Here is a 25,729-nt window from a genome sequence, read left to right on the forward strand (position 1 = left end):
TTGCAGGCATTTTATCACCTCACATCATCACAAGAAGAAGGGGGAGTTTGGTATAATAAGATATTTTGAGAAAGAGAGACCACATTCACTTAAATTTTATTACAGTATACTGCTATAATTGTTCTATTTTATTACCAGTTATTGTTGTTAATCGCTTGCTATGCCTAAAATGTAAATTAAACTTGATCATAGGTGTGTGTATATATATATACATATATATATGAAAAAGCATAGAATATATAGGGTTTGGCACTACCTGGGATTTCAGACATCCACCGAAGTCTTGGAATGTATCCCCGTGGATAAGGGGGACTGCTGTATTCTGTTTCTGGATCTCAGTGCTAGTTACGTGGGTGTGTTCATTTTGTGAAAATTCCTAAACTTGTCAAACTGTACATTTATGATCTGTGTGCTCCTCTGGATGCATGCTACATTCAAATGAAAAATCCACTTGAGAAAAGGTTTCTTAAAAGGAAAAAGAAACTCTTGGGTGTGCCAGCCCACTCTCAGGTGGATGACACTCTGGCCTGGGAAACAGCTCCTGGCCAGCACAAAACAGTGTGATAAGAGCTATAAAAGAAATCTGAATACGGAGGATCAGAGAGAGGGGCCCTGTGTGAGAATTAAAGAACAGGGAACTCCATCTGGAGGGAGGAGTGGACACTTTCCTATCCCAAGATGCCAAAGGAAACCCCAAACTCTGAAAGGGTTTGAGGATCAGGAGACTATAGATAATAAATGCTATGGGACTATCGGGAGAATGGGTCATGACCAGGACGGGGTTGAATGGTTAGGAAGGGATGGGTTTAAATGAGACGAAATGGGATAGGATAGGATGGGACAGGACAGGACGGGGATTTGAAGATGCAACTCAGATTGTAAGGAGCTTTACATGAAGCCCATCAAGATGAGGAGTCTGGATTTCATCTCGCCCAGAGTTGGAGACTTTCAGCAAGGAAATGGCATCCTTAGAATCATCCTCCAAAGAGCCCTCTTTTCAAGTGGACCTCAAGGGGCAGCCTAGAGGCCAGATGTTTCCAAATGACAGCTAAAGAGGCCTTACCTAGTCAGAGGGCTGGGAGAGAGATCAATGGGCACCTCTAGGATTCTCTGTAAACTGAGCTGGTAAGGACCCAGATCCATGCTTTGTAAGTCAGGAAACTGAGCAAGGAATGAAGGGAGGAAGACACTTGCCAGCCTCACATACGAGCCGAACATTTCCTTCTCTTTTTGAGCTCTTAGGAAATCATTCTGAGACAGGCTTGCATCCCAACAAAGGGGCAGAAGACACCACCAGTGGCATGAGAACCCACACTAGCAATCAGTTGGATGAGGGCTGAGCTATGCCCCTAGCCTTGCGTCCAACTTCACAAATCCTCAGAACACTCCCAGCCAGTGATCTGTCTTGAGTGGTCCTAGAACTTGGACCATTACCACATCTTACAGAGGTGAAAACTGTCAGAAAAGAGGCTTGATGGGCACAAGGTGACTCAGCTGGTGCTGGCACAACCAGGAGGTGAGCCCAGAGGTGCTGGCCTCAAATGCCCCCAGCCTTCAATCTTTCCTGAAATTTGATACCGCCCCATGCTCTTGATCTGGTTCTTTGGTGGTGAAGGAGCAGGAACTCCATTGGCCAGGAGGACAAAAACAACCACGAAGCACACGCCCCCTTACTCACCTGTATGCGTGCGGACGTGCCTCTTCAAGTCAAAGGTGTCATTGAAGCCCTTGCCACAGAAGGTGCACAGGTGCCTCTTCACCTGGTTGTGGCACTTGAGGTGGCGGTTGAGCATGCGCTGCAGGCGGAAGCCCTTGCCGCACAGCTCACAGTTGTGGGCCGCTGGGTCGCTGCACGTGCCTGTGGTGAACTGGGACAGGGAGAGAGAGAGGGTGAGGGTCCTGGTGCAGAGTAGGCACATCAGGTGGGCTCAGCCTGGGAGTGCACCTCCCTATGTCTCCAGGCTTGCCCAGCCTGGGGTTCCTGACTCCTAACACGTCCCAGAGGGTCTTCTTGGCTTTGGGGAAGGCGAGAGAAACAACCGGCAGCTTTCCCCATCATTGATTCTCCCCCTTCTTCCTCAGAATAGACTTCTGATTTCTGGGTCCAACAGCCCCCAGCTAAATGTCTACACTTGTCAGCCTGACAGCAAGTCCCTAATGAAATATACTCCTTCCATGGGGGAAGGTGAAGGTGGTGCCCTCATTCTCCTTTACTCCTTCCCGCTGGCTAGAGCTCCAGCAGCCAGCCTGGATGATTGAGAGGAGGGCCAGGGCTGAGGAGAAAGAGCAGTAAGGAGTCCAGGTCCTGGAGACGTCGGGGAGCCTGTCCTACAGAGTCCCCAAAGACAGACACAGTCAATTCCCTCCTCCCTGCCTGCATGCTGCTCCATCCATCAAGAGATGGAAACCATTTCCTCTCCCCTGGGATCTGGGCAGGGCCTGTGTAAATTCTAGGTCTTAAGAGACTTAGCAGCTGGGGCACCCGGGTGGCTTAGTCAGTGGAGCATCCGACTTGATCTCAATTCAGGTCATGATCTCAGGGTTGTGAGATTGAGGCGGTCTCCTTGTGGCCCCCTGCTGAGCAAGCATGGGGCTTCCTTGGGATTCTCTCTCCTTCTCTCTCTGCCCCCTCCCCCAGCTCATGCACATTCTGCTCTCTCTCTGTAAAACCAAAACCAACACAAAAAGACTTTAAAGTTTCCACACATTCCCTCTTGGAAGCCAGCTGCCATGTAAGACATCCGATGCTTCGAGGAAGTCCAAGCAGCCATGTGGAGGGCAAGGCCACTCAGAGAGGCACTGAGGAGCCAGCTAAAACCTCCGTGGCCTTCCAGCTCAGCCCATGACTGCCAGCCCCTAAGTGGCTCCGGCCACTCCTCCCAGGGTAGAACTGCCTTGCCGGGCCATGCTTCAGCCTCTAACCCACTGGAGTATGAACAAACAAAATGATCATTTTGGAAAGAGCCTTGGTCAGCATCCCACAGCTTCCAAACCCCAGGCCCTGGGCTTCTGGTCCCATGTTCCCTCGACCATGTTAGCAGCCTCTAAGGAAGAAAAAGGAATCTATAAGTAAGTGGTGAAAACACCAGATCTGATAGATTCATCAAAGGTTTCCAAGCTACCAAATCAAATCTTTTAGAAGCTTGATCCAATTGCTCTGCTATTTACAAAAGGGCCTAATAACCTTATTTTCATACACACATCATTAACAGGAAGAGTTGGTCATTGCCTGCCTCAACACCTCCATCACCACCAACACCCTTCTGCTTCCCTCTCCCCTCAGTATTGCCCCCCCACTAAGACCCAGCTCAACTGTTCCCTCCCTGATGCAGCTTCTCCAACTACTGCAGCTTCTTGCCCAAACTGTTGTCTGTATCCCTCAGACGAGGGCCCTCAAACCCTGGTGTGTGCATGAATTCCCTGGGGGTCTTGTTAAAATGCAGGTTCTGATTCAGGAGGTGTGGTAAAGTCTAGATGCTGTGTCTCTAACCAGCTCCCAGGAGAGGCCACTATGGCATGGATGGTACTAAAGACGTGAGGCTCAAGTACTGGCCCACACACAGTTTGGTACTTTATTCCACTCGTTCCAGAGGGTTCCATCATGCACAGATGTTTCCTCAGCGTTCTTCTTGTTTCCTCAACTAAATGCCTTTTGCAGAAGTTAGCAAGTGTTTGTGCACATTCCTGCTCCCCATGCCCCAAGCTCAGACTTGGGCTGGTGCATAAAAGAATGTTGATGGGCAGTGGCTCACAAGTGGCAAAATACAAAGAGACTCAGGGAAGGCAAAAGACCCCAGAACACAGTTACTCAGTCGGCCTCTTCATCTGCATGGAGCTTAACGTGTCTCAGGTGGCATATGGAGTGCCCAATCGGCAGCAGGCCCTGTGCTCAGAGCTGGAGGCAGTACAGTCACGAGGATGACTTGTCCCCAAGACACTGCCAGTCTATTGGGGTAGCAGACTGGTCAAAAGGCCACCAACATCTGGACAATGGACAACTCAGAGAGGGACCTACTGCACATGTATAGGGTGTGAGGGCAGGTGCTTCCAAGGAAGTGAGCCCCTTAGCCAGGCAAAGATGAGGAGGAAGAGAATGACAATGGCAAAGAGTAATTCCAGAAAAGGGCAGTGGGAAACGGAGGACTGTGTGTGGTTCCATTGGGCTAGCCTGAGCCCAAGAAAGTAGTTAAGGAAGAGAGGGTAGTATCCTCTGTGGGGCTCTACCTCAGGGCTCTAAAGAAACTCAGCTCTATTCAAAAGGCAGAGTGGGCATGAGAAGGCACAGAGGAGTTGGGTTGTTGAGTGGTGGCTAGATATCCTCGGCCTCCAACTGCTCACATCCCACCTCTGCCCTGCAAGCCCACAGGTGTAGGGCCTGGCACTCATCCTGAGGGAGACCCAGATGAGCCCAAGGCTTTCCTATTTCTGTCACCAGGTCAGGGCAGGTCTTCGCCTAGCCCAAAAGTCTCCATTCTGGGGACTGAAGCCCTTGAAAGGATGTGAAAAGACTAAATAAGACCCAGGGCACCTGGGTGGCTCAGCTGGCTAAGTGTCTGCCTTTGGCTAAGGTCCTGATTCCAGAATCCTGGGATCCAGCCCTGCATCAGGCTCCCTGCTCATCAGGGAGTCTGCTTCTTCCACTCCCTCTGCTCCTCCCCACTGATCGTGATCGTGCTCTCTCTCTCTCTGTCTCTCTCTCTCTCAAATAAATAAATAAATAAATAAATAAATAAATAAATAAAAAGACTAAATATGACCCAAGTCTTGGCAACTGAATATACCCGGAGCTTCTCAAGGCCAGTCTACACAGGAGAAAGGTCACTGAGAGCTGGTAAGTGCCTAATAAAACAGAACATAGACAACCGACCCAGGTAATTTGATTACGAACATGGAGAAAGCTAGACCTGTACTCCTGCAGAACATTCTCAAGGACTTGCAAACTTGTAGTCCAAACCCGAACTCCTGTTGACTTGAAGCCTTTTGGTCAATTCCTATTTTTTAAAATGCTTTACACGTAAAATGGATACCTTCTATTACAGCCCCAGATGAAAACCTCCAATCACTGGCACTATTTTGTTTGAAAAGAAACATCTTGAAGGGTAGAGAGAAAGGAGGTGAGACGCCTGGGTGGCTCAAGCGGTTGAGCATCTGCCTTCAGCTCAGGGCGTGATCCTGGAGTCCCGGGATCAAGTCCCATGTCGGGCTCCCTGCATGGAGCCTGCTTCTCCCTCTGCCTATGTCTCTGCCTCTGTGTGTGTGTGTGTCTCTCATGAATAAATAAGTAAAATCTTAAAAAAAAAAGAGAGAGAGAGAAAAGAAAGAAAAGAAAAGAAAAGAAAGGAGGTTAGTGACAATTTAAGGGAGTGCAGGGCCAATGGATCATCTGACCAAGATGATACACAAAGTCTTTTTACACAGGGGAGAACATGAGAACAGGGGAGGAGACTGGGAACTAAGCCTCTCCCCCCCGCCCCCACCCCAGTCCCAGGGAGAGTTTTCCTCTGGTTTTCTCAGAACAAAAATAGAAACTCCCCACGTGTGCTTCAACAAAGGCAATTTTTCCATTTCTCTACCTTCGTATACATCTCCATTGCACAGAATAGAAAACTGAGCCAGCACCAGGGGGCTCATTAGGGAATTTCCCCAAGGTGCACCCTCCAACCCATGAAGGACTGTTTGCCACCTCCCTCTCTCTATGACAATCCCGCATCCAGACATCAACAAACTATATTTGAAGCCTTAAAAGGGCCCTATTGAAAGACATAAGGTTAATTACATGGCAAAAGACCATGGCTGATGAAGTCAGCTTCTGCCAGACTATTTCAATTCTCGGAAAGGAAGGAATATTTATAGGACAAATTCCTAAATGTGAAATTTATTCCAGAGTGTATTTCACATATCTGTAATGGCAAAAATTCTGTCTATAATAGCAAAAGACCAGGAACTACCTCTACGTCCATCAATAAGGGCTTTATCAAGACGTAGAACCTTATCATTAAAGCAGCTAGCAAAAGGAAACAGTTATCAGCTGTCAGACACGTGATCCAGGCCAGTCAAACCCCCAGAGGGTTCCAATCGGCTGCCAGCTGACCACAACCACAAGAGAAACAGCAGGCAAGAATGGCCCAGCTAAGCCCAGTCATTCCACAGAGCTGGAATACAGAATGATAAATTAAGCTGCGAAATGTGGGGTTATTTGTGAAAGAGCCATAGGGAACTGAATAATAAGAAATGTATTACATTCTCTCCAGAGCACCAGACCTGCCACGTTTCCTAAGATTCTCTTCCAGGATGGGCCAAAGGATACAGAGCACATCTGATGTCTGGAATGACATCCCACAGGTCAGAGCACCAGCAATCCCTCCCCGGGTCACAAGTTGGCTCACTGGGCCAGTTCTGCAATGTCTACAGAGGTTTATACCTAACACCGGACCCCCTAAAAGTTCAAAATAAGGTTAACCAATCTTACCTTGTTATACTACTTTCCAAGTAGTAGACCCAAACTAGTTACATCTTGGGCATCTTAGTTACAAAATGAGAGTGGAATGAACAGACAAGGGATGCTGGGGATCAAGTAAAACCTACACCTGCCATCACCGATTTGCATGATGTCATAGAATATCCCTGAGCCACAATTTCCCACATATAAATAGGATAAAATGGCAGGGTGCCTGGCTGGCTCAGTCAGTGGAGCATGAGACTCTTGATCTCAGGAATATGAGTTCGAGACCCACATTGGGTGTAGAGATTACTTTGTTAAAAAATGATAAAATGGGGGATGCCTGGGTGGCTCAGCGGTTGAGCGTTTGCCTTTGGCTCAGGGTATGATCCCGGGATCCGATATAGAGTCCCACATCGGGCTCCCTGCATGGAGCCTGCTTCTCCCCTGCCTGTGTCTCTGCCTCTCTGTGTCTCTCATGAATAAATAAATAAAACCTTAAAAAAAGAAAAGAAAGAAAGAAAGAAAGAAAGAAAGAAAGAAAGAAAGAAAGAAAGAAAGAAAGAAAGAAAAAAAGACAGGCTACTTAAAAAGGACCTCAAGGGGGCGCCTGGTTGGCACAATCAATTAAGCAACGAGGGATCCCTGGGTGGCGCAGCGGTTTGGCGCCTGCCTTTGGCCCAGGGCGCGATCCTGGAGACCCGGGATCGAATCCCACATCGGGCTCCTGGTGCATGGAGCCTGCTTCTTCCTCCGCCTGTGTCTCTGCCTCTCTCTCTCTCTGTGACTATCATAAATAAAAAAATAAATAAATAAATAAATTAAGCAACGAATTCAGTTTCGGCATTCAGGCAGGGTCACCATCTCAGGGTCCTGAGGTCACCAGGAGCCAGACTCCATGCTCAGTGCAGTCTGCTTATACCTCGTTCTACCCCTCCCACTCATTCTCTCTCTTTCTCTCTCAAATAAAATAAATAAATCTTTTCTTTAAAAAAAAAAAAAAAAAAAAAGGACCTGGAGGTCAATAACTCTTAGAGTTGGACCACCTCCAAAGTTCTGTGATCCTAATAAAAGATAATTGGTCAAAATCCCTTGAATCCCTTGTTTCTCTGTTGGCCTTTTGAGTTTTCTCTCTCTGATGGAAAAAAGGGGAACTGGTCTTCAGTATGAGCTGACAACCCCCAGTCCTTCACCCATGACCCTGAAATCCAAAAAGCTCTGAAAACCAACAGTCTCACGTATCTCCCTTTGGAGATAAAACTGGACGCGAGCAGACGTGGAGCTATGCAGATTTCATCCCATTTGGTGTCAATATTCATGTGTTTTGATATAGAAATTACTAATGTGTTTAATTATAGGGTACTGTTCCAGACCTACTGGGGGTGGTATAGACACCACGCTACCTTCTGGAAAAGCTTCACCGTTAATCCAAAATTAACACTTCGAAAGAGGCTTATTAATGAAATGGATGGTGGGAGGTGACATAGGTCTGGAGATTAATTCAGGGCAGGAAAGATGAAGAGAGGCCGAGTGATTATCTAACTACATGGCTTGTGCTTTCTTGCTTGCTATTCTGTTTTCTGCAGGATCTTGACTTTCATTTTAAAAAACACACAAGGTTCCCCTCTAGTTCTTCCAAAAAAACAGGTCTTTGCAGCAAAAACAAAACAATCATTGTATCAGGGCTGCCGAAAACTGCAGGAGTGTCTGGGGAGGTAGGGACCTTAGCTGGCCCTCTGACCAACTTCCAAGCTGGCTAAGGTCACTTACCTATCAAACTTCTAAAGAAAAAAAAAAGTCCTTTATTTTCTGTTGATACTTCCACCAGACAAGTTTATTAAATTATTAATGGTCCTATTTCCTGTGGGAGAGTACTGTAAAGGTGGTGGCCATTTGGATAAGATTTCCACTGACACATTTGTATGCTTCAGCATTAAAACATGCTAAGCTAGGGGCACCTAGCTGGCTCAGTTGGTAGAGCACGGGACTCTTGATCTTGGGGTCATGAGTTGGAGCCCCATGGTGGGCACAGAGATTACTTAAAACAAACAAACAAACAAACATGCTAAGCATATTGCCCGATTCCCTTGGGGAAAAAAAATCCCCTCTTGCTCCATGTGCCACTTCTTTGGGATTCACAACTCTACTATAGGGTAGAATGGAGAACCTTCTCAAATGCAGAGATAATGAAGAGAACATGTCCCTATAATCCAGAAAATAAATGAGGCTCCAAGAGATCTAACCTGCCCTTGTAGGTTACATGACTTGTAGGTGCCCACACTGAAATTTTGGGTGTGGCCTATTGTCCACAGAACTAGGGCCTACACCCCCCTGGACAGGTCCATGGGTCTGGACATGATATGGGGGAGACAGGGGGGATAAATCCTACTGTTTCTCATATCATGGTGAGAAACAGCTTCAAGTCAGACTGTCAAGGCTAATGGCTAAAGAGTCAAAGATACTTCCCCCACAGTGTAATACAACAACCCTAAAACAGTGAGGATCCTTGGGTGGGGTTTTGCTACTAAAAACTGTGCCAAATTCAATGAAACCTCTCTGGGTTTTCCCCTTCATTCCTTGAAAATGAAGGGATTGGACCAAACAAGCTTTAACGGTTCGCTGGATGGACACTCTTCAAGGCATCTATTCCTACTTTTTCTGGTGGACCTTCTTGTACTGCAGAGGCTAAAAAGCTACAAACTACATTTCCCAGACTCCCTTGTAGCTATAGGTTTTAGATGTGACTTGGGTGCACTATCAGGAGATTTGTATTTGGGCCTGAGTTAATCGGGCAGAGGCAGATGCATGGCAATTACTCTATACTCTGCATTAGCAGCAGCAGCGTGATGCAGGAGCAGGCAGCCAGAGAGGCTCTAAGTGTAGCTTCCTTGGTGGGCCGGTTCTGCAGTGCGGCTCTGGGATTATATTCTGGTCTATTTTTAGTCCATTTATTAACCTATCATTAACCAGGCTCAGCTGGAGCTAACTACAATGGATTCTGTTGCCTGCCACTAAACCTACTTCACCTGTGTTCAAGTGAAAAGCCAGTGCAATTCAGTTACATAGTTCTCCTATTCCTTTTCCCCCTTTTAATTAATTTAGTCTTTTTTGAGCACCTATTCTAGATATTTCCCAGATCCATGTTCTCTTCTTTTTCTTTTTTTTTTTTTTTAAGATTTATTTATTTATGATAGACACAGAGAGAGAGAGGCAGAGGGAGAAGCAGGCCCCATGCTGGGAGCCCGACATAGGACTTGATCCCGGGACTCCAGGATCGTGCCCTGGGCCAAAGGCAGGCGCCAAACCGCTGAGCCACCAAGGGATCCCCTATGTTCTCTTCTTACTTCCCATTTTCCTCCAAATGTGTTATTGACATCCAGGGAGTGCTGGCTCCTCCTTTCCCACCTATACTTCTGTTCTATGTTGACCTATGTCCTCCTATGAGTCAGACATTACTGTACCAGGTGCTGGGGATACAAGCCCGGTAGGAATGTTCCCTGCCGTCGGTAGGTCTAGAGTCAAGAAGAAGAGTCTGGTCAGCCAAATGTCAGGCACATGGTCAGTGAGTTATAATGGGGGTGGGGGTGAGGGGCATCCAATTCAGTCTCGGGAGAAAAAAGACAATAGGCAAGGACTTAGGGACAGAGCTTATATTCTCCTCCAAATATCAAACGGATGAGTTTTTAAAAACTGCTTAAATCCGTGATTCGCAACAATGTTTTAAAAATAAACAAGTTGGCCACTGCTGTAGAATTCTGGTGAATCAACAGGTTAGCTTGAAAACTGGTAAACAAGGGAATCTTATTTGGCCTTTCCTAAATGAACTGTCTTACTGGGAACCAAACAACAGATGAGGGGAAGTATATCTCTAAATAAGATTATCAGCTCAGAAATGAAGGACAGAATATCACAACCCCTAATCACCTAAAATAATTAGACCGAGTATCAATAGCTGCAATCACAAGGAGACACCCAATTATTGTTTTCTTCTTGATGTTAATAGTTGACCCTCCCCCCTCGACACACTTTCGAACTAAAATGAATATACCTGATCAAATATCTAAAGCAGTGTTGTCCAATTGAACTTTCTGCATTGATAGAAATGTTCTAATCTGTACTGTCCAATACAGTAAGCCACTGGTCACACATGGTCACTGGGCACCTGAAATGTGGCTTGTGCAACTGAGGAACTTAATTTTTAATTTTGCTTAGTTTAAATTTAAATAGTCACATGTAATTTTGGCTGCCGTAGTAGATAGTGCAGCTGCAGAACCAACTACCCATTTAGAGAAAACACAGAAGATCAAGGAGCATTAGATTCTGATGTGATGCATTCCTCAAAATCCAGATTGTTAGCAACTCTCCAGGCAAAATTACTCATCTCTTTAATAATTAGCTTGTAAGGACACAGAAAAGAGATGGAGGGAACATGGACAAATTACAAGAGACCTGAAAGACTTGTCAATCAATTACAATATTAGACACTGTGTGGACCTGATTCAGCAAACTGAAAAAAAAAAACAAAACAAATTTACGAGACGATTAGCAATGTGAACATCGCTGTGAATGTATGATCAGGTATTTTGGCCTTTACCTATTACAGGCACATTCTGAGGTATTTATGGTTGCAATAATATGATAACTGAGATGTACCTCAAAATCATGTGTCTGGGATGGGTGCCGGGTGGATGGGCAGGAACAGCCACGGTTTATTTATTTATTTATTTTTTTTAGGATAGTCACACAGAGAGAGAGAGAGGGGCAGAGACATAGGCAGAGGGAGAAGCAGGCTCCATGCAGGGAGCCCGACGTGGGATTCGATCCCAGGTCTCCAGGATCACGCCCTGGGCCAAAGGCAGGCGCCAAACTGCTGCGCCACCCAGGGATCCCCAACAGCCACGGTTTAAATGGTTATTGGGGCTGAGTGATAAGTGACGGAAAGAAAGAAAAAAAAGACTACTGCACGTTCCTATGTCTGGCATGACTCAAAGACCTGGACTACAGAGCCAGGTAGAAGACCAAAACTATTTTAGAAGGAATTCTATACTCAGTTCCTTTTGAAGCATCCTTGGGAGAGGCCAAAGGAAGAGAATAGAAGGGGAAAAAGGGAGAAGATAGATTCACCTGCTACCCTGTACTGGGGTCCTGCCAGCTACTCAGTCAGGAAGGAAAAAATATCCATCAACTACCTAATTTAACTTCAGAGTTAGTTTCTAATAAATCTTCAAAGGCAGGGCAATGGTGATCAGATTTTCTGGGGGGTCTCTACCCCACAGCTGGAGTCCTGCAAATGGTACCAGCACAAGAAAGGCTTAGAGCCACCTGGACCTGTCACTACTGCCTTCTTAGATACACACAATCTCTCCACCTCAATCTGTTTGGAAAATTACGGAGTTCTCAGGAGTAAAGAGGCGATTTTGCAAACTGCCCTGAGGCAGTCAAAAGGCAGATAGGCTGGAAAAGGCCAGTTTCCTAACCAGCACCTACAACTCCTTCCTAGATCCACTCACCAGCACAGCCAGATTGGCAAATCCCGTGTCCCTACCATAGGCAACAACATATTGGACATTACGGAAACCTGCCATACATCACTGTTAGCTAATTCCCTCCTGGCGGTTTACACATGCACAGAAGTGCGAGACACTCTGCACCCCTTATTTCACCTAACCAACCCTTCTGAGAGGTCAGTTCCGTTGCTTTTCCATGCAACAGGTCCAGGAACTAAGACTCGGGAACTAAACACAGCTGGGAGAATGGACCCAACTGAGGTCCTCCTTCTTCAAACCTTTCCAGAATCCCTGTTCTGCCTATGAAGGGGCAGCCACACCTCTTGGCTTAGCCCCTTCACCATCTTGTCCTGTCCTAGCTCCCCACCTTTCACACTTCCCTCTAACTCCAGCAGGTGGATTTTCCATCCTCAGAAACCAGAGTTTGAAGTCCTTTACTTACTTAACTTTTGGGCAAAGCCTGCCTCTCCCCCCTTCTCCACTGCCCTCAAATCTACACCAAGAAATCTTCCCTAGCTCATAATTTATTACATCTTTGTGTGTGCTTTAGCATCCATCCCCTTTGCTGTAACAGAGTTAATAATTAATATTTGTGTCTCCCCACCAAGCCGGAAAATTCTAGCTAGAGTTAATGAGCACCTACTACGTTCCCTTCTTCATTCATTTATTATGTTCACCACTCTATGAGGTAGGTGTCATTATTATTCCCATTTCACAGACAAGGAAACTGAGGCCCAGCGGGATTAGCAACTTGCCCAAGGTCATGCAGCTAAGTGACAAAGCCAGAGCCTAGGGGCTTAACTGCTACAGTCAGATGATTCTAGACCGCCAGGCTGGGAACGTTATCTCCTTGAACACAGCAGATGCTCCAGAATAGTTAGATGGGAGGATGCCTCTCTCTGGGGGGCACTGGCTCAAACCTGTTCCTCCCCTAGTCCTCTGAACTAACAGCTCAGTGAGTGTCTTGAAGTCATTCCAACTTGGTCATTATGCATCAATATATGGGCCTCATCCTGGAGTGGCATTCCTTTTCTTCCAGTTAAGAAACTAATGTTCTTTTCTTAAGGTTGTATTTATTTATTTGACAGAGAGAGAGAGAGAGAGAGAACAAGCAGAGGGAGCTGCAGGCAGAGAGAGCAGACTCTCCACTCGGCAGGGAGCCCAGTGCAGGGCTCCATCCCAGGACCCGAGGATCACAACCCCGGGCGGAAGGCAGCTGCCTAACTAAGCCACCCAGGTGCCTCAAGAAACTAATTCTTGAGAACAGCAGGTTTTGTATAGAACTCTAAAATTACACAATGTGCTAAGTCACAGGCAATTTGGACAATCATTTGAAAACAGCCAATACCATAGATGATAATTCTGGAAGCTTGGAGCCTCTTAATACCAAGGTGTCTCCTATTTATGGATGAAGGCTGAGAGGGAAAAGGAATCTAAACATCCTCTGTGAACAAAATAAAACTTCTCTGGAAGCTGTGCTAATAGGGTCACAGAGCAAACGCCCCCCCACCCCTGGTCCTGGGGGCAGCATGTAGGAAAGATCCTAGAAATAAGATCGTGGTTTATTTATTCCTTTAATCCAGGGCTCCAATGGCACTGTTTGCCTGGGACGAGAGAGCTTCTAAAACGTGAATTAAGGGACTGGATCTTTCTCCCCTGCCGCTTTCTTCCCGGGGTAATCTGGGAAGTTGGGGGACAGAGGAGCAAAACGACTAACAGTCAATCCCAAAACAACGTTGCAATTGTCCTTCCAGCCTGGTGATAAATATGCAAGTGGGACACTTTGTAGAATTTCCTGGAGGGGAGAGCTACCAGCCTCGGGCAAACTGTCCCCTCCCACTTAACCCCATCTGGCCCAGAAAAGCCTCAGGCCAGCTGACTTTGAACCTCAGCAGCACACTTAACACCAAGCACCGTGGGCCGCAGCAACCTTTAAAGAGGTCTTTCCTGGAGATTTCTGCTCCAGCCTTTAGCCTCAATTCATAACCAAATGCACCTTTAGCCCGCCCGCAAGCCAAACCCCAGGAACCAGGAATATGCATAGGGAGGGATAGCCTCGCCCAGGAAAAGTAACCTAGTCTTACCCAATCCACAGCAAACACCAGAGTTCCTCCGCCCCACCCCCACCCCCGCCCCGGCAGCAGGGCTCCAGGGCCGTCCGGCGCCCGCAGGAAGGGTCGCCCCCCGCCCAGCGCCGGGAGCCCGCAGAGTCCCGCCAGGCTAGGAAATGGGATCATGTGATTCCTGAAACACCACTCCCTGGCTCCCGCCGACTAAATCAGTGCAATGGGACTCCTTAGTCTTGCGGGTAGCGGATTCATTTGAGCAGACGGACGTGGAAGTTCTCCCCAGTAAAGCCAGATGATGTCCCATACGGTGTCGCCTGCAATTCTAGAAGGGGCGGGGGGGGGGGTACGAAAGAATGACAATGGAGGGTAACAAACGGCAACCCGGGGCGAGCACCGAACCCCTTTATCCATCAATTCGCTTCAAGGCGTCGAGATGTGACAAATCGGAAGTGCCCCGCAGACCTCCGGTGTAACGGGCGCTCGGTGCTGTCAGCGGGGACAGCTGCTGGGGGGGGGTCCGCCGTGTGCCGAACTGCCGCGGGGCCAAGCGTGTGGGCCTGACTCCACCGGGCGCTGGGGAAGGCGCCCTGGGACGGAACCCCGGGAGCCTGGTCCCCCCCGCGCCCGGGACCCCGACGGCCTGCAGATTCTAACGGCCGCGCACGCAGAACGGGGGCTGCGGGAGGCAGGAAGCCGGGCCCGGTCTTCGGGGCAGTGCGGAGGCCACGCCGGCTCCGGAGGCGGCCTCCAGGGCTCGGCGGCGCGGGCCGCCGGGTACCCCGAGGCGGGAGGACGCGCGGAGCCGCCCGGCCCGGCCCCAGGAGCAGGTGCAGGCGGCGCGGAGGGTGCGGTGCGCTCGGCGCCGGGGGCGCGGGGGCGCGGGGGCCGGGTGCGCGCGCGCGGCGGGGAGGGCGCGGGCCCCGGGAGCCCGACGCCAGGGCGTGGCACGAGGCGGCGGCGGGGGCAGAGTCGACGCCGTACCTTGATTTTCGACCTGGCGCCCGGGCGCTGCGTCGCCGCCAGGTGTCCGCCGGGGCCCTCGGCGTCGCCGGGTTCGGGGACTTCGCGCTCGGGGGCGCGCGGGGACGAGCTGCTCTCGGCGCCTCCGGGCTCCCCCGCGCTGCTGCTGCCGCCGCCGCTGCTGCTGCCGCCGTCGCTGCGGCAGTCCTCGGGGGGGTCGTGGAGCAGACGGCCCAGGCCCACTGCGGAGGGAGGGGCGCGCCCCGACAGACACGCGGCGTCAGGCCCCGGCGTCCGCGGCAGTTTGACCTGCGGGCGGTGCCGCCGCCGCCGCCGCCCCGCCCCGCCCCGGACCCGGGCACCCGGCCAAGTGGGCAACACGCGGGAGTGGGCGAGCGAATCCCGGCTCGGCCTCGGGGTGGGAGGGGCGGCCCCTCGGTCCCAGTCCCCGCGCCCACCAGGAACCGAGGGCCCGGGGCGGCGGGGACCCCGCGCGCCAAGTTTCCTCTCCCTGGCTGGGGGTCGGGGTCTGACCTCACCCCACCTAGCCCGCGGCCTGCCGGATCCTGGGGCACCCCGTGAGGACGTGGGGCTGAGCAGCCCCCCACTGGCCTTCAGTCCCCCCTCCTGGGCCACCTGGGCCCGCGCGGCAGTCAACGGTCCCGCCGCCGGGCAATTACGGGCGCCCACTAGGGGGACGGGGGCGCAGGGCATCGCGGCTCTCCAGCCCCTCACTCGGTCTCCCCGCCTGGGACCTCCCCCACCCCAAGAGAGGGGGCGTGCGGCGGGGAGCCCAGCCCTCGCCGAGGAGCCGAGGGGACCCGGCGCCCCCTGCCCCCACCCCCGGAGTCCCGCGCCCAGGCCCGGCCCCCGCGCGGCGCTCACCTGGGATGTAGGTGTCTGCCCTCTCCTCGTCTGGGAGCTCATCCCAGCTGCGGACGGAGACCCCCGGGCTCCTCCTCTTCACCAGGAAGACTTTGGGCATCGTGCGGCCCCTCCCCGGCCGGCGGCCCCCTCCTGCCCTGCTCCCCGCTACAGGCTGCGGCGGGGGCTCGGTCCCCGGCTCCCGGCGGCCAGAGCCCACCTTCCCGCCTCGCGGGCCCTCTCCCTCCCGCCCCCGCCGCGCCGCGGCCCAGGCCTCTCCCCTGCACGCCCGGCGACTCCCAGCCTCCAGGCTCGGCGACACCTATGCCTTAAATCGCGGGTGAGACCACGCCGAGGAAAAAGTTTCATAAGGTGGAATAGAAAAGGCACCAGGAAACTTGGGAGTGAGCATGCGCCCTGCAACATAACGGTGTCAACAAGCTCGCTACCTGTCCGACCGGTTCCGGCGGCCGGGGCTGCCTGTTCCAGCCCTTCCTTAGGCATGAATGTTTGCAAAAGAATTTAACGTCTGATTCTTTCCCCCCTCCCCTTTTTAAAAAGGGAAGAACGTTTTTTTAAATCAGCCTCTTGCTGCGGCCCCCCTCACATGAACCTCAGGGCAAATTCTTAGAGGGGAGTCCCCAGGCCCGCCTCCCGGGGCATCCATCCGAAGAGTTGGAGCTTCCTGCCAGGGGCACCCCCTCCCCGCCCCCAGGTGGATTTGTCTCCGACAGGCAATCAAGAAAATGGCTCAGTCCCTCCGGACTTGGTAGATGGTTTCCCCGGCTAGTTGAAATCTCGGCGGGCGGAAGGTGGAGGCGACAGAGACACTCTCCAGGACTCTGATCTGGTAAAGGGGGGGGGGGGGACTTCAGCTTACCATCATTTACAACATTCCCCCAAATAAACACAATAGTAATAAGGTTTAAAGTTCGGCAGCTTTAGAACACGTCGTTATTACCGATTTGTGCCATACGATCTAGGAAAACCAAGTCGGCTTGTTCTGCCAAAGCAGCTGCCACCCCAAGACCTACCACCCCAAGAGCCCCGCCAACCCCCAAATAAACACACAATGGAAGCAAAAGCCAAGGGCACGTTATACAAACGCGGCTTCGTCACGAACCTCTCACCCTTACCCCCTCCCATTAGCTAGGGTCTCCCCCCCCCACCGCCCGCTCCCCCATCCCGAGGCTGGGAATCCGTTTCCCAATAAAGTGAAGATGGGCTGCTACTGGGGAGGTGGCTGCAGAGCTTTCTATTTATTTTTGGTTTTGGCTTTTCCTCTCTGTCTTTATACCTGGAGGGGGAGTTGGGAGAGAAGGAAGAGGAGTTGGTAAGAGAAAGATGCCAAGTTTCGCAGAGCCGCAGAGCCGGCTGGTGGGGCGCGCGCGCGGTCCCTCTCGGCCCCTGCTCGGGTGCGCCCGGGGACGCGCGGCAGTGCCCCCACCGTGGCGGGGGGCGCACCCCTCGTCTCGTGCGGCCTCCGGGCACTGCGGGGCGCGTCCAGCCCGGAGTTCCCCGGCGCCCGCGGCTCGCCCTGCCGCCGGACTCACCTGTGTGTAACCTGAGCCGCCGCGCGCCCAGCCCACAGGGCCGAGGAATCAACACAGCGGTTCGCCCGCTCCTCTTCCGCCCTGGAAGGGCCCTTGGGGACACAGCAGCCTGGTAACGGATTTCTCGGCTCAGCTCAGTCCTCTCCCCGCGCGGAGAGGGGGCGCAGCTCTCCTGGGTCTGAGAAGGGAAGAGAAGCGCCCTGCCGCGGGGTCTGCCCTCAAGGGGTCACCCTCTCCTGGCTCAAGCCTGTCTGGACTCCAGATTTTCTGAGAACAGTCAACGAAGAATAAAACAGACTTTGATCCGGTGAAGCCCGGCGTGGAGAAGGAAGACGTTTCTCTAGCGGCACGAGGAAGCAAGCGAGGCTTCTTTCTAGTCTATGAGGCTGATGGCGCAGCTTATGGGAGAATCAGAACGTATTTTTATCTACCAACAAACTGAAGATTTTCTAGAAATTGGTTGAGTGAAAGTAAAATAGAGAAAAGTACGAAATCACAGAAGTAACTCCCATCTCATAAAAATCTTTAAAACTTGCCTTCTTCAAAATTCCTCACGTTGTGAAAAAGGCAGTCAACCCCATTAACAGATTTTTTTTCTTTTATTGGATTTCAAATCAATGAATGCCTGACCACTTTGTCCTTTATCTGAAAAAAGTATAACATGACAGGATATAAGGCTAGAAAATCAAGAAGCAGTGCATCGTTTAGGATATTCGGGATGAAAAAAATAACTACACTTTTTTCTACGACGGTTGTTTGCACGCTTACCTTGATATTTGCTGGCTGTTTCTTTGGGAGAAAGGAATTCTAATGTGTTAGCTTTCTTTTTTTTTTTTTTTTCCTTGATTGGACTCGAGAGGGATTTATCAGTATTAACATTTTCTATGTTTTGCTTTTGTTGACTCTTCTTTATTTTAGGGTTACTTTTCTAAGTGTTATGGGGAGCTAATAGAGCATCCCCTAAAAGTAGATTAAGAAATAAGCTCAATTCTTTAAAAACCTCAAAGCTGGTGGTTGAAAGAGACAGCAGTCCTGATCTGGCCCACAGCCTGTCCCTCACCTCTCCACCAGTTGGGGGGGGGGCCCTCTCTAGAGTCCTTAGTGGGGGATGTGTCCCGCCCTCTTTGAATACCTACAGTGCCGGGAGCTTACTTTTTCAAAAAGAAATCTATTCTGGTTAGGCAACGGTTCTGTTAGAAAGCTTTTCCTTCTGCTTTGTGGAAGTCTATTTGCCTGCACTTCCATCTCTCCTCTGCATTCTGCCCTCTGGGGGTGCTGAGACTATGCCTGTGCCCCCTCCCCCTGGCAGGTCTTCAAATGCATGGAAATAGGTATGGGTGTTCTCACTTAAGACTTCTTTTCTCCAGTAATGTGTAGTCAGATTGAAAATAGACAGGTACAAACCTGCTCAGTGGTATCTTTAGTGGGTAAGGAGAGGTTAGGATGATGGGGAAATGGTCCTAAAAAAGTTTTGTTTTGTTTTGTTTTTTAGTTTTTACCAAAATATAACAGTGTTTTTAAAAATGTACAAATCATAAATACACACCTTGATCAATTTTTACAAAAATGTAGGAGGTAGCACCCCAGGACAAGACCAAGCTACCTACTCTCAACACTCCACTTCGCATGAGACCGAACGGCTTTTTTATGGATAGAGGAAGACAGAAAAAGAAATAAAGATATAAAGATCATAAAGGAAAAAGCAAAACTCTCCTCATTTGTAGTCAGTATGATTAGCTTTATGGGGAACAGAAGAATCTAGAGACAAATTATTAGAATTAATAAGAGAGTTTTGTAAGGTTGTTTTATAGAAAATCTGTGTGTCAATTGCATTTCTGAATGTCAACAACATTCCAAAGTCATCTGTGGATTTAATACTTGAAAAAAAGATCTTTTTCGGAGATCTGACAAACTTGTTCTAAAGCTTATGTGAAAGAATAGCCAAAAGACTCCCGAAGAACAAGGTGTATAGATTCACTCTATCAGATATCAATAGTAATTAAAATAGCATGCACAGCTAGACCACTGCACAAGAGTAGAGAGCCCAGGAACACACTACACACATGTGGACTTTTGGTTTATGAGACAGGGCATTGCAGAGGGGTGGGGAGAGATGTGGAATGGAAATGATAGGTTATCCATTTGGGGAAAAATAAAGGAAATTGAATAATGCACACACATACCAAGTTCCAGTGGATTAAATGTTTAAATGTGTATGTGTATACATATGCATAGATAGATAGGTAACGGAGAATAACTTTATGATCATAACTTAGAGCAGAATTTTATTTTTATTGAAGTACAATTGATGCACATGGAGAATTTTTTATTTTTTAAAACTTATTTTATTTAAATTCAATTAATTAACATATAGCCATATTATTAGCTTCAGAGGTAGAGTCCGGTGATTGATTAGTTGCATATAACACTCAGGGCTTGTTACATCAGTGCCCTCCTTAATGCCCATCACCCAGTTACCCATCCCCCTACCCTGGAGCAGAATTTCTTAAGACACAAAGAACAAACCACACACACAAAAAAAATTTATAAATCTGTCTGTGGAAAAATTAAGAATGACCATTTATCAAAAGACACAGTAAGGAGAATGACAAACTAAATCATAAATTGAGAGAAATTTTGCAACACATTTGGCATATAAATGATCAGAATTCAGATAACAAAGAATTCAAATGTCAGAAAAAGAAACATATTTTTGAAAAATGGCAAAAGACATGAACAGGCATTTTCCAGAGAGAAAACATGAATGACCATCGACATATAAAAAGATGCTCAATCTCATTAGTAAACAGGGAAATGCAAATTAAAATGATAATGAAATTCTATTTCATGTTTACTAGACTGCCAAAATTAAAAGGTTTGCCAATCCTGCTAAGTGTCACTTTAGATGTAAGAACAATAAATTAATGCATTGCTAATAGGTGTAGAGATTGATTCAAACATTTTGGGAAAAGAGTTGGATTTTATCTGGTAAAATTAGACATGCACATATTGAATAAGCCAGAAACTCCAACTTTTTAAATTTAGAAAAAGTCTTGCACTTTTGCCCCTAGAATTACAGGCAAGAATATTCACAGTAGCATCATTCATCTGAATGATGAATCTGAATACAACTGGAAAAAAAAATCTGAATACAACTGGAATGCCCATCCATAACCCATTGGATTAATATATTGTGATAAATGCATCCAGTGGAAATGAGTGGCCCACACATTAACAAAGGTAAATCTCAAAAACATATTGTTGAATGAAAAAAGGCAAATTACAAGGACGCCTGGGTGGCTCAGCCGTTGAGCTGTTGAGCGTCTGCAGTTGGCCCAGGGCGTGATCCTGGAGTCCTGGGATCAAGTCCCGCATGGGGATCCCTGAGTGGAGCCTGCTTCTCTCTCTGCCAATGTCTCTGCCTCTCTCTCTGTGTCTCTCATTAATAAATAAATTAAATATTTTTTTTTAAAAAGCAAGTTACAGAAGAATTGTGCTATAAGATTCGAATTATTATTAAAAATGAATCAAAGTAGGGACGCCTGGGTGGCTCAGTGGTTGAACTTCTGCCTTCGGCTCAGGGCGTGATCCTGGAGTCCAGGGATCCGAGTCCCACATTGGGCTCCCCACAGGGAGCCTCCTTCTCCGTCTGCCTATGTCTCTGCCTCTCTCTGTGTCTCTCATGAATAAATAAATAAAATCTTTTTAAAAGTGAAAGTAAACAATATCTTGATATAGGAATTCAAACGCACCCAGTAAAACCATTAAGCACCAACCAGCCACCTGGAAGAGTCTCTAGGAGGCATGCTGAGTTAAAAAAAGCAATCCCAAGGTTATGTATTATCTGATTCCATTTATATAATAAAAATGGAGAAAAGATTACTGGTTAGTTGTCAGAAATTAAGGATTTATAAAAGGGCAACATAAGGGACTCTTGTGCTGGAAGTGTTCAGGATCTGTGGCAGTTGATACCTAAGCTTGCACACGTGATAAAGTGTATAGAACTACACATACACACACACAAATGAGTATAAGTCAAACTATCAATCTGAGAAAGACCTGTGGATTGTCTCAATGTCAATATCCTGCTGGTTGGTGATACTCTACTCTAGTGCTATAAAATTTACTACTGAGGGACATTGAATGAAAGGCACACAATTGCATGTAAATTTACATGATCTCAAAATAAAAAGCTTATTTAAAAAAAAGTCAAAAGTTGCTGGGAGAGTAAATCTTAAAAGTTATCACAAGGAAAAAGATATATATTTATGTATGGTGCTATTAACTGAGCTTATTATGGTGATCATTTTGCAAAATATACGTGTATCAAATCATGACATTAAACACCTAAACTAATAAACTGTCATATGTCAATTATATCTCAATCTTAAAAAAACAATAGGCAAAGCAAGAAAATGATACAAAATCAGGATAGTGGTGGTCACTTGAAAAGAGAGATAAAATTAGGGAGGGACAAATAGGGACAGCGGTTCCATAGCACTAATAATGCTGTTTTTCTCAACCGGGAGGATAAGAATAATCATTATTATTATTTAACCATGTAAATATATTATAATCACTCTTGTCTGTGTGATGTATTTCACAATAATTTTTAAAAGAGAAAACCAGGGGCTCCTGGCTGGCTCAGTAGGTAGAGCATGCAACTCTCAATCTCAGGGTTCAAGCCCCATGTTGGCCATGGAGCCTACTTAAAATAAATAAATAAATAAAAATAAAAGAGAAAACCAGAGTAACTGGCGTGGTGGACAGGCACCGTGCTTGAGGAAACCCAATATTTTTTGTTCACCTTGACTTCTGGGTAGTTCTCTGTTAGGAGTCTCACTTGCCAGAAAATAGCTTTTCCAGACCCCCTTGCTATGGGCTACAAGAATGTGACTTAGTTTCTACAACAGGGATATACCCACAGACTCCATTTAGGAAGGAAGGTCTGTGTGGCCATGTCCAGTGCTCTGTGCTGGGGTGCTCAGGGAGGATGGTAGGAGCTCAGGTGCTCTGGGCCACAAATGGCAACGACAGAGCCCCTACTGGAGAAGCCAGGAACTGTTTCAGGCTTCTCCTTTACGAGACTGATGGATTCTCTGGTGTCCTGGAGGTTCCAAGAGCCACCTAACATCCTTTAATGAACTGTTTTTCTGATTCAACTAGCTACAGTGGGTTCTGTTGCCACATATTGGCTCATCTATTCTGTAATTGGCATTGTCCCCCGGACAGCATTAAGACCTTTGGTTGGGGCAGCCCGGGTGGCTCAGCGGTTTAGCCCCGCCTCGGCTCAGGGTGTGGTCCTGGAGATCCAGGATCAAGTCCCAGTCGGGCTCCCTGCGTGGAGCCTGCTTCTGTCTCTGCCTCTCTCTCTCTCTGTCTCTGTGTCTCTCATGAATAAATAAATAAATAAATAATCTTAAAAAAAAAAAAAAAAAAGACCTTTGGTTGGTCGTCCTCTAATCCAGGACAGGATTATGGTGTCTCATCATCCCCGCTTCACTGTAATTCAGAATAAAAGTAACACTAACCCACAAAATACGTGTGCTTATTTTAAATGTCTAATTTGCAAGGTACTGGTTAAACCCATTAAGGCAAAATCCACATCTCTCTCCCCCTAGTTCCCTGTCTTTCATACTCCTGCTTTTCTGGAGCTCTACGTGTATGCCTTGTCTGCCTCTGTCCAAAACAAAACCACCCTTTGGTCACATGTAGGTAGCTGGTTTGAACAAAGACGTGCTGTAAGTGTTAAATGCACACCAGATCTTGAAAACTTACTGTGAAAAAAAATCTAAAATATTTCGTTAATAGTTTTGTATACTGGGCAGCCCGGTGGCTCAGCGGTTTAGCACTGCCTTCAGTCCAGGGCGTGATCCTGGAGTCCCGGGAGTCCCCCGCATGGGGCCTGCTTCTCCCTCTGCCTGTGTCTCTGCATCTCTCTCTCTCTGTGTCCCTCATGAATGGGTGAATAAAATCTTTAAAAAAAAAAAAAAAGACATGCATGTAATGCATGTAATAGAGAAGTCCCAGATTAAAAAAAAAAAAGTTTTGTATGCTGATTTACACATTGAAATGATATATCATGGATATATTGGGTTAAATAAAAAATAGTGTTAGATCAACTTCCACTTATTTTGTTTGTTTGTTTGTTTGTTATTTGGGGTTTTTGTTTTGTTTTGCTTTGACTTTTTTGTGCGGCAACTTGAAAATTTAACATTACATCTGTGGTTCTTTTTGTATTTCTGTTGGTCAGGGTTGGTCTAGACTACGATGACTGGCATGAATAGCCTGTGTTGTTCTGGAAGGCTCTCCTTAGGCATACCTACATTCTCTTGGTCAGCATTGTGATTTGAGGGTAACGGGGGTAGCATGGAGAAGCCAACAACTTGGCTTTAACTGGCTCTGCCACTGAGAAGCCCTAAGGATATGGCAAAATCATTTAAATTCTTTGAGCCTCCCTAAAATTCTTTGAGCATCCCTAAAATGGGACAATAATGTGTCTCTCACCTACTGCACAGGGTTACTATGAGAATCTAATGGAATAAGATTTGCGAATGTGTTTGTAGGAAGTGTTTGCCTATTGTTCAAATAACAATGGCCAACGTTAATCAAATGCCTTCTCTGATCAACACACTGGGTAATATGCCCTAGACATATTGTTTCACTAGACAATCTTTTGTGAGAGAGAAATGCTCATTTTGTACCCATTTCACAAGAGAGAAAACAAAGGTTTAAAAAAGTCAGGAACCCCTGGTCTTAAGCCCCTCATTAGGGATGCACTATGGTGCCAAGAATGTGTATCCTGAGCTCAGCAGAAACCAGCAGTGAGTCCACCCATCAGGGCTCCCAGTCGGTTTGGGATGTGCTGTTGGGGCAGGCACCCCCTTGCCTGTGGGTTACGCAATTTGTAAACACACTGAGCTTTCTGAGAACAAGGTCTCAGTGTATCTTTCACACTATTGAGTTTTTTCTCCCTGGTCCCAGGCACATCTGTGAGTGCGGGGAAGGGAAGAGTCAACCTAAGGAGGACACCTGGTGTTTTCACCTGCCTTCTTCAAGTAACTGAACATGCAGTTCTGGGCAGGCTGACTCCACCCTTTCTGTGGGAGGCGGGAATCTAACCTGGCTAATTAGAACCTTCACCTTGGCCACAGTGATTGCTTCAAGGGCAGACCTAAGAGATCCAAACTGAGACCCTTTCCCTGAGGTTGAGAGAAGATGGGATAGGAGCCCAGGACAGCCAGCCACCTTTGCCACCAGCAGCTGCCTGACGTTGAAGCCAACACAGAGAGAGCAAAGCAATGAGATGGGAGAGAGACTGAGTTTCTCATGATAGTCCTGGCCCTATGCCTGCCTGGAGCAAGTCTAATGGTCAAGTAAATTCTTCTATCTTGGTCTCTTTCTTTTGCTTAAGCCGGTTAGAATTACACATTCTCACTTGCTGCCATGAATTTCAACTAAACACTTTTTAAAATGACACTGCCTTCCTTCTCTAAACTCCCGTGATTCATGGAAAAGGCAATGTGTCCTTTCCCAATAAACTGCAAGCTGGTTTTCCAAGTCACCAGACCACAGTCACTTTTCAGCTTACTTCTGTGAGACAGAGGGCAAGTACATTAATTGCATACATGTGAAACAACCAATCTCTATTATTTTGGGTACCACAAAAATATAAATGTAAATGGATGACTTGGGAGTGAATTAACTATCACTATAAAAGTTACTGATGTAGGGATGCCTGGGTGGCTCAGTTGGTTAAGCGACTGCCTTCAGCTCAGGTCACGATCTCAGGGTCCTGGGATTGAGCCTCATATCTGGGCTCCCTGCTCACTGGGGAGCCTGCTTCTCCTTCTTCCTCTGCTTCTACTCTCATTCTCTCTCAAATAAATAACATTCTTTTTAAAAATTACCAATGTAATATTCTTAAGATGCTTATAGGTATATATAAATCCAGATCCACAAACCAAGGTGGAAGACGATGTGACATGATTTTATTGTCTTTATTTTGACTCAAAGGTCCATCCCAATGTGGGGGGTTTGCCACAAAGCCATCTTATTTTCCCTCCCTTACCTCTAGCAGAGGGTCCTCACTGCTCTCTGGATCCTGGACCTCTGCCCTCCTCTCTAACCTGAGTGACTCCTCTTCTCCCTTCATGCAGTTGCATGTGACACCAGCTGGAACAAGCTATGGGAAGCATGGCCAAGCCCCCAATGCAGTGATGGATTTCAGAGAGCAGCAGTGGGAACCCAGGGCTGACCACCTCCCTGTAGCCGAAATGTGAGTAGCCCATTCGAGTGGCCACCATATGATGACATAGATGTGGCATACGTAGAGCT

At 47.8% G+C, this 25,729-nt stretch overlaps 1 protein-coding gene across 4 annotated transcripts in view; it reads right to left on the reverse strand.

Moving 5' to 3' along the window:
• OVOL2 (ovo like zinc finger 2) overlaps positions 1 to 17,717 on the reverse strand; it is a 30,163-nt gene extending 12,446 nt beyond the window's left edge. Inside the window, exons 1-4 of one of the 4 annotated variants that reach the window (XM_072736468.1) lie at positions 17,393 to 17,717; positions 15,861 to 16,686; positions 14,997 to 15,217; positions 1,679 to 1,868 (exon numbers count right to left, since the gene is read on the reverse strand). In XM_072736468.1, coding sequence (XP_072592569.1) covers positions 1,679 to 1,868; positions 14,997 to 15,217; positions 15,861 to 15,960 — 511 coding nt within the window. In that variant the 5' untranslated portion in view covers positions 15,961 to 16,686; positions 17,393 to 17,717. Of the gene's footprint in view, positions 1 to 1,678; positions 1,869 to 14,996; positions 15,807 to 15,860; positions 16,929 to 17,392 lie in introns of those variants that run through there. The other 3 variants (XM_072736469.1, XM_026002369.2, XM_072736467.1) reach the window with 3 other exon arrangements.
• Between the last annotated feature and the right edge of the window lie 8,012 nt (positions 17,718 to 25,729).

Source organism: Vulpes vulpes, chromosome 14 (genome assembly GCF_048418805.1).
Source record: "Vulpes vulpes isolate BD-2025 chromosome 14, VulVul3, whole genome shotgun sequence".
Taxonomy (NCBI): domain Eukaryota; kingdom Metazoa; phylum Chordata; class Mammalia; order Carnivora; family Canidae; genus Vulpes; species Vulpes vulpes.